Raw genomic sequence first — 12,478 nt, forward strand, 5'->3', positions numbered from 1 at the left:
CTCGATTGATTCCTGGAACAAGAGGGTTGTCCTATGAGGAGAGGCTGTGTACAATGGTTCTATATTCTCTGGAGTTTAGAAGAATGATGGGTGACCTCATTGAAACATATAAAATATAAAAACAGTTTGATAGGGTAGGTGCTGAGAGTCTGTTTGCCCTGGCTGGAGATTCTAGAACTAGGGGTCATAGTCTCAAGATGGGGGGTCGGCCATTTAGGACCAAGATGAGGAAAAATGTCTTCACTCAGAGGGTTGTGAATCTTTGGAATTCTCTGCCCCAGAGGGTTGTGGATGCTCAGTTGTTGAATATATTTAAGACTGTGATCAAAAAATTTTTTGGACACCAAGGGTATGAAGGGATATGGGGATAGGACAGGAAAGTGGAGTTGAGGTAGAAGATCAGCCATTATCTTACTGAATGGCGGAGCAGGCTCGAGGGGCAGCATGGCCTACTCCTGTGCCTATTTCTTATGTTCTTAAGATGAATTTGTGGCATGGAGGAACCTTGTATGAGAAACACAAAATATGGCAAAGTGAGGGGAATTAAAATATAAAAAAAACTAAATATTTAAGTATAAACCACTGGATGTAGCAGCCTGAAGCATAAGTTCTATTACTGGCATTCCAACCACCAAATAATTTCATGCATTACACAATTTACAGCAAAATCAAACACATGAAGTTTATCACAAGAAGTCCAGAAAGATGATTTTCCTCAAAACAGTATTAATGAGTACTTACTTCAAACACAAGTGGTTACAGTGAGTTCCATTGCTTCCCAATCAAATTTTGCAGTTGACATTTGGAGAGTTCTTGGTTGGAGCACTCAGTACAGTACTTTACAGCAGCATGCAATTGCAGCTCAGGGGGGAAGACAGCCACAAGGACTATGCCCCGTCAGTTGATCAAGTATTGGCAGAGATGGCAGTTATGGACAAGGCCGCATTGTATGAAGCAGCCTTCTAGGTAAAAATTCCACAACATTTAACAATCAATAAAATGGGATGTGAAGATGAATCGATTTATTTTAACTCACTGGAACTAGTTCAAGATGCCATGTGCATTTTCCCAAATCAATGCCTATTGAAGAATCTACAAACCTGTACATCTGCAGACATTGCCATCAAAGTTATCCTCCACCTCCTGAGAGCTAGGAGTTGCATTATTCTTCAGAAGCCTGGAGAAGAAAGGAATGAAAGAGCATGAGTGTCTAAAATTCAAGACCAAAATCAACACAGGCCACGATCAACCAATATTTCTCTATTTTTCAACGCTATGCTCTCCTTCATGAAGCCACAGACTCTTTCTGGGGTATGATTCTCTGGGCACTAGTTCTACACTACCTCATCCAAATAGCTTCAAGAGAGAGTCAATAAGTGTTGGCATGCTGTTTGACCTTAATCGGCATTTGTACATTTGCACTACTTCTCTGAATGCAACAGTAGAGTCCCTACTAATGCTCCAGTTAGGATCAGCTAACTTATCGACAGTTCCGACGGGCCACAGCAAAAAATCGCATAGACCTCCTCAGGAGACCAACACGGGACGCAACCAACAGAGTACCCTTTGTCGTCCAGTACTTCCCCGGAGCGGAGAAACTACGCCATGTTCTCCGCAGCCTTCAACATGTCATCAATGAGGACAAACACCTCGCTATGGCCATCCCCACACCTCCACTACTCGCCTTTAAACAGCCACCCAACCTCAAACAGACCATCGTTCGCAGCAAATTACCTAGCTTTCAAGAGAACAGCGTCCACGACACCACACAACCCTGCCACGGTAACCTCTGCAAGACATGCCAGATCATCGACACAGATACCACCATCACACGAGAGGACACCACCCACCAGGTGCATGGTTCATACTCCTGTGACTCGGCCAACGTTGTCTACCTCATACGTTGCAGGAAAGGATGCCCCAGAGCATGGTACATTGGCGAGACCATGCAGACGCTGCGACAACGGATGAACGGACACCGCGCAACAATCGCCAAACAGGAGGGTTCCCTCCCAGTCGGGGAACACTTCAGCAGTCATGGACATTCATCCACCGACCTTCGGGTAAGCGTACTCCAAGGCGGCCTTCGAGACACACGACAACGCAAAATCGTCGAGCAGAAATTGATAGCCAAGTTCCGCACCCATGAGGACGGCCTCAACCGGGATCTTGGGTTCATGTCACGCTACACGTTACCCCACCAGCGAACAAATGTTATCTGTTTTTAATATAATGGGTCATTTGCTGGCTTTCTCTGCCTTCCGGATGTTTCTGCCTCTCTCTGTTTTTTTTTCCTGTTTGTTTTTTTGTTGAATGTGTATTCGGGGGTTCTGCAGGTGACACCTCTCTGTCTGAACACGGTGATTGCCTTGGCAACGGGCAGTTGCAGGGGCAGTCTGTAAACACCATGTATTGTTCTGTGAAGTATAAATGCGTAGGCTTCAAGGAGCTCCTGAACATTTACCTGACGAAGGAGGAAGCCTCCGAAAGCTTGTGAATTTAAAATAAAATTACTGGACTATAACTTGGTGTTGTAAAATTGTTTACAATTAGCACAAACAAGGAACTGAACCTGCTACCTTCCTGCTCCGTATGTATAAGTACCACATTGAGTGTTGCACTGCAACAAAGTCAAGCCTTCGTTGGAAAATACTACACCCTCTAGAAGGAATAAATTAAAACACTGTACACAACCACTGCACATTTGCACACATCGTTTATAAAACCAAGCCGCAGACTACACACTTGTTTTGCAGGAAGATATGGCACAGAGGAATGACAAACAGCTGCCCAGGCTTTCAGTGCGAGTCTTACTTCTGATGTTAGGTGGTTTCTCTGGCGGATCAGCAGCCACTTTTCAAAGGATAACCCTGGTCTTGTAAGAACCAGACAGTTTTTATTCCTATTCGAATAATGTGGGCACTGTGGGCTGCACGTAATGAATGCTTCATGGCCTTTTCCTGGTACTGTAAACAATGATGATTCTGAACATTAATTGGGTGCAAACTCTTTCTGTTCAGTGGGCAATGGACTTGATATAAAGAACCCGGATTCCCACATGGTCCTGTACGTGAAAGAACCCTGTGCCCTGTCAAGCTGATGCGTCCTTTGCACCGGGAAAGCACTACCTCTTGCAAACACAAGCCTCGATTGTTACTTGGAGCTTGATTCAGATTGGGGGGGGGGGGGGGGGCACAGGCAAGTGCCAAATGCACTCGAAAAGAAAAAACTTATCTTAATTGGCCTCTTGTGGTCACTGATCCTTGTCCTACTATCTTCACCTGGCGGATAATCGATAAGACCGTCCCCGTTCAGACCGAAGTTAAAATTGCAGTTAAAATTTAAATTGACGTCATTGGATCTCAATCTAAGAATATAAGGAATAGGAACAGGAGTAGGCCATAGGGCCCCTTGAGCCTGCTCTGCCATTCAATAAGATAATGGATGATCTTCTGCCTCAACACCACTTTCCCACCCTGTCCCTATATCTCTTCATTCCCTTAGTATCCAAATATTCATCGATCTCAGCCTTGAATATACTCAACGACTGAGCATCCACAGCCTTCTAGGGTAGAGAATTTAAAAGATTCACAACCCTGAGTGAAGACATTTTTCCTCATCTCAGTCCTATATTGGCAACCCCTTATCTTGAGACTATGATGTCTAGTTCTGGACTCGCCAGCCAGGGCAAACAGCCTCTGAGCACCTACCCTGTCAAGCCCTCTAAAAATTTTATATGTTCCAACGACATCACCTATCAGTATTTTAAACTCCAGAGAATATCGGCCCATTCTACACAATCTCTCCTCATAGGACAACCCTCTCATCCCAGGAATCAATCTTGTGAACCTGCGTTGCACCACCTCTAGGGTAAGTATATCCTTTCTTAGATAAGGAGACCAAAACTGTACACAATACTCCAGGTGAGGTCTCACCAGAGCCCTATATAATTGAAGCAAGACCTCAGTACTCTTATACTCCAACCCCCTTGCAATAAAGGCTAACATAGAATTTGCCTTCCTAATTACTTGCTGCACCTACATGTTAACTTTCTGTGATTCGTGTACAAGGACACCCAAATCCCTCTGAATACCAACATTTCTTAGTGTCTCACCTTTTAAAAAATATTCTGCTTTTCTATTATTCCTACCAAAGTGGATAATTTCACATTTCTCCACATTATATTCCATCTGCCACCATCTCATCCACTCACTTAACTTGTCTATAGCCCTTTGCAGCCTCTTTGCGTCCTCCTCACTGCTTACTTTCCCACCTCGCTTTGTATCACCAGCTTGGATACATTACACTCGGTCCCCTCATCTAAGTCTTTGATATATATTGTAAACAGCTGAGGCCCAAGCACCGATCCTTGCGGCACCCCAATAGTTACAACCTGCCAACCCGAAAATGACCCGTTTATTCCTACTCTCTGTTTTCTGTCCGTTAACCAATTCTCAATCCATGCTAATACATTACTCCCAATCCCATGAGCCGTAAGCTTGTGCAACAACCTCTTGTATGGCACCTTATCGAATGCCTTTTGAAAATCCAAATATACTACATCCACTGGTTCTCTCTAATCTACCCTGCTAGTTACACCCTCAAAAAACTCTAATAGATTTGTCAAACATGATTTCCCTTTCATAAAACTGTGCTGACTCTGCCTAATCATTTTATGATTTGCATATTTAAAGAAGGACCCCGCCAACTTCAAGCAGGTGCTCTTCCGCCTGCTCAGAAGAGCAAGGTAAAACTGAAGACTGCAGGATCCAGGTGGAAGATCAGCGGTTAAGTCACCGTGACAATTTTACCGGCACATCTGCACAGTTTTCACTGAGCTTGTAGTGTTAAAATTGCCCTAGAGTGTTTGACACTTGTTTGATGCTGTAGGATAGTGTGTAAGATAATCAATTAACAGCTTGGCATAGGTAAATAACATCATGGGACGGTTAGTCAAAAGCAAAATACTGCGGATGCTGGAAATCTGAAGTAAAAACAGAAAATGCTGGAAATACTCCAAGTCAGGCAGCACCTGCGGAGAAAGAAAGAGAGTGAACGTTTCAGGTTGATGACCTTTTGTCAGAACTGATCCGTGACCAGAGGAGACCATTTAAGGTAAGTTTTTTTTAATCGTGTGCATTTGTCGCTTGCCCGCCTGCTCTCCATCTCAATCCAGCTCCAAATAATAATTGAGGCTTATGTTTGCAAGGGGTAGTGCTTTCCCTGTGCAAAGGAGGCATCAGCTGGTCAGGGCACAGGTTTCTCTCCAGTACAGACCCATGTGGGAATCCGGGTTCTTCATATCAAGTCCATTGCCGACTGAACAGAAATGGTTTGCTCTCAATTTTTAAAAAATTCATTCATGGGACGTGGGCGTCGCTGGCAAGGCCAGCATTTATTGCCCATCCCTAATTGCCCTTGAGAAGGTGGTGGTGAGCCGCCTTCTTGAACCGCTGCAGTCCGTGTGGTGAAGGTTCTCCCACAGTGCCGTTAGGTAGGGAGTTCCAGGATTTTGACCCAGCGACGATGAAGGAACGGCGATATATTTCCAAGTCAGGATGGTGTGCGACTTGGAGGGGAATGTGCAGGTTATGTTGTTCCCATGTGCCTGCTGCCCTTTTCCTTCTAGCTGGTAGAGCTCGCGGGTTTGGGAGGTGCTGTCGAAGCAGCCTTGGCAAGTTGCTGCAGTGCATCCTATAGATGGTACACACTGCAGCCACGGTGCACTGTTGGTGAAGGGAGTGAACATTTAGGGTGGTGGATGGGGTACCAATCAAGCGGGCTGATTATTGTTCAGAATCATCATTGTGCATAATACCAGGAAAAAGCCATGAAGCATTCATTATGAGGTAGTCCACAGTTCTGACGAAAGGTCATTGACCTGAAAAATAAGAACATAAGAAATAGGAGTAGTAGGCCAATCGGCCCCTCGAGCCTGCTCTGCCATTCAATAAGATCATGGCTGATCTGATCCTAACCTCAAATCTAAAGAACACAAGAAGTAGGAGCAGGACCCGGCCACTCAGCCCCTGGGTCCGCTCCGCCATCCACAGGGCCTTGACCGATCCGAACTCAGCTTCATGTCCAATTTCTTGCCCGCTCCCCGTAACCCCTAATTCCCTTTACTTCTAGGAAACTGTCTATTTCTGTTTTAAATTTATTTAATGACGTAGCTTCCACAGCTTCCTGGGGCAGCAAATTCCACAGACCTACTACCCTCTGAGTGAAGAAGTTTCTCCTCATCTCAGTTTTGAAAGAGCAGCCCCTTATTCTAAGATTATGCCCCCTAGTTCTAGTTTCACCCATCCTTGGGAATATCCTTACCGCATCCACCCGATCAAGCCCCTTCACAATCTTATATGTTTCACTCGGTTTCTTTCTCCACAGATGCTGCCTGACTTGCTAAGTATTTCCAGCATTTTCTGTTTTTATATGGGATGGGTAGCTTGTGCTACCCTCCCCACTTCCTCCAACTGCCTCTTGCCACTCCTCTTCCCCTCCCCACCAGTGCCTTACCACCATCCCCCTCCCCACCCATTGTTGACCCAAAATTGACAAAGACTCTATTTACTGTGCTTTTCTCAATGGCAGTCTAAAATCCCTGTCCCACTGTCCCCGCCCAGTAGGATTCCCTTCCAATTACTCCCAGAAACATTCCCTCCCCAATATTCCATACCGTTACTGCCTTCAGTGCTTCCACATCTCAAGATCTCCTTTCTACCCTCTTCCCAGTGCTCCCAAGCATCAGGATCTAACATCATACGCCACATCATCTCTCTGCACTGCCATAATCCAGAATCCTGATCCCATCAGTGCCACCGACATCCCCCCCAATCCCCCCACCTACCCAACCACATTTCCTCACTCAATGATTCTCCTCCACAATGCTCATTTAACCCAATAAACCCTCTTATGTCACCCACCTCCCAATGCATCTCCACCATGCACCTCTTCAATACTCTAGTACTCGCAACCTACTTCCTATACATCTTTAAATATCCTCCTCTGTATCATGCACTTTTAAAAATGATAAAATAATCTACATACATAATCAAACAAATTATAACAATCAAGGCCACTTATTTATAGGGGCACATTTACCTGTACCCAAGTCTATTGGATCACCTGGGTGCAGCCAATGCAGGAAAATCTGGTGAGGAGGAGCACACATCTCTGATATAGTCTGTCCTTTTTTTAATCCATTAATTTAAATAGATAGAAAATAGTTGGGGTTCCTTTACAAGACGCACTCCATCCTGCCCGATTTTCCGGTATTCCTTGCATTCAGGCGATCCAATAGCCCCAGGTGCAGGAATGGGAAAATCTGCTCCACAGTTTCCACACAAATATGCAAATAATTGGATTAAAAAAAACATTCAAATTATATTCGAGTTATTCAAATTCTTGCAGTACAAATCAGCGGATATTGAAATACATCAATTTATTCAAGCTAAATGCTAATTTCTTCCAGCTGATTGGCTGAAATACAAACTGATTAACTGTGATTCAAATTTATTAATTCTAATTTAGCAATATGCAAATTTCTTAGAAAGGAGAAAGCAAAAGACTTTCTGAAAAACCTTTCTACTGTCAGTTTTCCCCTCAGCCAAGTGACCACTTAAAATAAGGTTTGTAACTAAATAAGAACATTAATAATTACATATTTCAAAATAAAGTTATTAAATTTCACTATAAAATTATTTTTGTGTTTTTGTGTACCTTCATTCATGTTTTTTATTTGACGGTCTCAGCCTCAAAAGCCTCGGACTAGATGTTTTTGTCCAGGTCTATGATTGTGCAAGCTAAACAAAGACACTGCAGTCTCAGCACATGCAGTTGCACAATTTCCCAGTCAATCAATGGGATTTTGTCAGCATGAGTGGAACAATGTTTATCTTCAGACTTCAAATGGTCCGTTCTTCCAAATTATTTGAAGAAAAATTAAAGGATTAATTTCGAAAGCTTTATTCAGGTAAGGTTAATGTTTAGTGTTTTTTTTATTGGGGGGAAGGGAGAGCGAGATTAAACAGGGAACATAAGAAATAGGAGCAGGAAGTCGGCCATACGGCCCCTCGAGCCTGCTCCGCCATTCAATAAGATCATGGCTGATCTTCAACCTCAACTCCACTTTCCCGCCCGATCCCCTTATCCCTTGACGCCCTTAGAGTCCAAAAATCTATCGATCTCAGTCTTGAATATACTCAGCGACTGAGCATCCACATCCCTCTGGGGTAGAGAATTCCAAAGATTGGCAACCTTCTGAGTGAAGAAATTCCACCTCATCTCAATCCTAAATGGTTGACCCTTTATCCTGAGACTCTGCCCCCGAGTTCTAGACTCTCCAGCCAGTGGAAACAGCCTCTCAGCATCAACCCTGTCAAGCCCTCTCAGAATCTTATATGTTTCAATGAGATCACCTCTCATTCTTCTAAACTCCAGAGAGTATATGCCCATTCTACTCAATCTCTCCTCATAGGACAACCCTCTCATCCCAGGAATCAATCTGGTGAACCTTCGTTGCACCACATCCAAGGCAAGGAGACCAAATTTGTACACATTACTCCAGGTGCGGTCTCACCAAAACCCTGTACAATTGCAGCAAGACTTCCTTACTCTTGTACTCCAACCCCCTTGCAATAAAGGCCAATATATCATTTGCCTTCAAATTGCTTGCTGAACCTGCATGTTAACTTTCTGTGTTTAGTGTACAAGAACACCCAAATCTCTCTGAACACCAACATTTAATAGTTTCTCACGGTTTTAAAAATATCCTGTTTTTCTATTCCTCCTACCAAAGTGAATAACCTCACATTTCCCCACATTATATTCCATCTGCCACCTTCTTGCCCACTCACTTAACCTGTCTCTATCCCTTTGCAGACTCTTTGCGTCCTCCTCACAACTTACTTTCCCACCTAGCTTTGTATCGACAGCAAACTTGGATACATTACACTTGGTGCCTTCATCTAAGTCATTAATATAGATTATAAATAGCTGAGGCTCAAGCACTGATCCTTGCAGCACCTCACTAGTAACAGCCTGCCAATCTGAAAATGACACGTTTATTCCTACTCTCTGTTTTCTGTCTGTTAACCAATCCTCTATCCATGCTAACAGCCCTTATCTTGTATAACAACCTTTTGTGTGGCACCTCATCGAACACCTTTTGAAAATCCAAATATACTACATCCACTGGTTTCCCTTTATCTACCCTGTTAGTTACATCCTCAAAAATTCTAATAGATTTGTCAAACACGATTTCCCTTTCATAAAACCATGTTGACTCTGCCTAATCATTTTATGATTTTCTAAGTGCCTTATTACTACCCCCTTAATAATGGATTCCAGCATTTTCCTAATGACTGATGTCAGGCTAACGGGCCTGTAGTTCCCTGTTATCTCTCTCCCTCCTTTCTTCAATAGCGGGGTTACATTTGCTACCTTCCAATCCACTGGGACCGTTCTAGAATCTAGGGAATTTTGGAAGTTCAAAACCAATGCATCCACTATCTCTGCAGCCACCTCTTTTAGAACGCTAGGATGTAGGCCATCAGGTCCAGGGGATTTGTCGTCTTTTAGCCCCATTAATATCTCCAGTACTTTTTCTCCACTAATATTACCTACTTTAAGTTCCTTGGTTTTCCACTATTTCTGGCATTTTTTTTGTGTCTTCCACTGTGAAGACAGATACAAATTATTTGTTTAAAGTCTTTGCTATTTTCTTATTCCCCATTATAATTTCTCCTGTCTCAGCCTCTAAGGGACTGTTTACTTTTGCTACTCTCTTCCTTTTTACTTACTTGTAGAAACTCTTATATTTCTTGCTAGTTTACTCTCATATTCTATTTTCTCCCTCTATCAATTTTTTGGTCATCCTTTGCTGGTTTCTAAAATTCTCCCAATCCTCAGGCTTACTACTTTTCTTGGCAACATTATAAGTCCGAAGGAGGTGGAGTAATCTATATAGTAAATAAAGATTAAATTGTAAAACTTTAAAAGGAATAGAGGATACAGAGAGGCTTAGGGGCTCAGAAATGCAGATCTTTAAAGTGTGAGGAGAAGTTGATCAAGCCGTAATAAAAAAAAGATAGGGGCTTAAGTTTTATAAATAGGGGCACACAGTTTAAAAGCAGAGGTCATGCTAAACCTATATAAATAACTGGATAGGCTGCAGTTAGAATGGGTGTCCAGGTTTGGCCCTGCCGACTTTAGGGAGGCGGTCAAGGTCATGGAGAGAGTAAAGAAGAGATTTACTAAGTTAATACAAGTGATAAAGGGCTTTATTATTAACAGAAACCAGAGAAACTGAAGCTCTTTTCATGAAAGGCCAAGGCTAAGGGGAGACCTAATAGAGGTTTTCAAAATTAGGAAGAGTTTTGATAACATAATTAGGGAAAAACTATTTCCACTAGTTGGTGAGTCAGTAACTCAAGGGCATAAATTTAGGATCATCACCAATAAAAGGGAATAGTTAGGAGAATATTTTGAGGCAGAGGTTTTTAGGATTTGGAATGCCCCACCTGAAACAGTGATGGTAGCAGAATCCATAGCGGCTTTTAAGAGGGATCAACAATAACAACTTGCATATATATAGTGCCTTTAACATAGTAAAACGTCCCAAGACACTTTACAGCAGTGATTTTCAAACAAAATTTGACACCAAGTCATGAAAGGAGATATTAGGACAGGTGGCCAAAAGCTTGGTCAAAGAGATAGGTTTTAAGGAGTGTCTTAAAGGAGGAGAGAGGTAGAGAGGCAGAGGAGTTTAGGGAGGGAATTCCAGAGCTCTGGGCCTAGGCAGCTGAAGGCACGGCTGCCAAAGATGGAGCGATTAAAATTGGGGCTGCGCAAGAGGCAAGAAATGGAGGAGTGCAGAGACCACGGAGGATTGTAGGACTGGAGGAAGTTATAGAGATAGGGAGGGGCGAGGCTATGGAGGGAATTGAAAACAAGGATGAGAATTTTAAAATCAAGGTATTTCTGGACCGGCAGCCAATGTAGGTCGACGAGTACAGGGGTGATGGGTGAACGGGATTTGGTGCGAGTTAGGGTACAGGCAGCAGTTTTAGATGAGCTCAAGTTTATGGAGGGTGGAAGATGGGAGGCCGGCCAGGGGAGAATTCGAATAGTCAAGTCTAGAGGTAACAAAGGCATGGATGAGGGTTTCAGCAGCAGATGAGCTGAGGCAGGGGTGGGGGCGGGCGATGTTGGAGGTGGAAGTAGGCGGTCTTGGTGATGGAGTCGATATGTGGTCGGAAGCTCATCTCAGGGTCAAATAGGACGCCAAGGCTGCGAACGGTCTGATTCAGCCTCAGACAGTGGCCAGGGAGAGGAGTGGAGTTGGTGGCTAGGGAAGTGTATAAATATTTGAAGAAAATTTTAAGCAGAAATGGGGAAAGGGTGGGGAAAAGGTACTAAGTGGTTGGCACTTTTACAAAGTTGCTACAGGCATGATGGGCCAAATGGGCCTGAAGAATCCAGATCATTTTTTAATATTTATTTAACTGTGGCCCCTTTACAAAGGGGCATAATCCAGGGCCACGAGCTGTGGAACTTCAGGGTCAATGTGACTAAACTGGTGAGCAAAACCAGCAACAGATTTTTCCTCCGTTATTACCACTAGTCTCAGTTTTGATCACAGCCTATATATATGTAAAGGGAGAAAGAAAAATACAAAAATAAAATCTGCTTGTTAAAGAACATTAAGAAACACATGCAATTTTAGCACGGGGAGAATGGAGATGAAAAGTGCATCCTGGACTCCCTTTCAGCACAGGATCAGAACAGTTATTGTCAAAAAATAATCAATGGCAGATTTAGGAGTGATGTGGGCATGTAGCCGTAACCCCTTATTAACCAGAATGCCCATGTCAGCATTCCTCACCTGACTCAAATCTCAATGCCAGCTTTCCTCACGTAACCCGACTCCCCCGGTCAGCCATCCGCATTTGACCCAACTCCCCATGTCTGTTCTCCTCATTTGACTGATTTAAAAAAAAACAACTTAACCATGAGATTTAAAAGTTCTTAAATCCAGTCATTGTGGACCATAAATTATAACTTGGTTTGCTGCTAACATTAATTATACTAATAAGACCTGATTTAGGTTAATTGCACATCTCACCTGGAACATTAAATTGTTAGGGCATATTTTAATCCATTTGCTAATTTTAGCAGTACAAAGCAAGGAACATTGCTTTATACTCACATCAACATTTTTGTTAAAATTACCATACTGAGGAAAATATATTCAGTGAAGTCTTATATTTAGAAAGCCTGAAGGGAAATCATTTTGTTAAACAGAAACAACCATGCTTATAAACTTGTCCCATTGGCAAAGCCTAGGATACAATAGTGCAGTGGTTATATTACTGGACTAGTAATCCAGAGGTACGGACTAATAATCCAGATGAACGAGAGTTCAAATCCCACCATGGCAGTTTGTGAATTTGAATTAAGTTTAAAAAAAAATCTTGAA

General features: G+C 43.0%; 1 protein-coding gene across 1 annotated transcript in view; it reads right to left on the minus strand.

Moving 5' to 3' along the window:
- Positions 1 to 12,478, minus strand: part of LOC137320865 (xanthine dehydrogenase-like) — a 150,050-nt gene that overhangs the window by 103,471 nt on the left and 34,101 nt on the right. Inside the window, exon 5 of the mRNA XM_067982783.1 lies at positions 1,101 to 1,177. Within this exon, the coding sequence (XP_067838884.1) occupies positions 1,101 to 1,177 (77 nt within the window). The remainder of the gene's footprint in view (positions 1 to 1,100; positions 1,178 to 12,478) is intronic.

This window comes from Heptranchias perlo, chromosome 4, assembly GCF_035084215.1.
Source record: "Heptranchias perlo isolate sHepPer1 chromosome 4, sHepPer1.hap1, whole genome shotgun sequence".
Lineage (NCBI taxonomy): Eukaryota > Metazoa > Chordata > Chondrichthyes > Hexanchiformes > Hexanchidae > Heptranchias > Heptranchias perlo.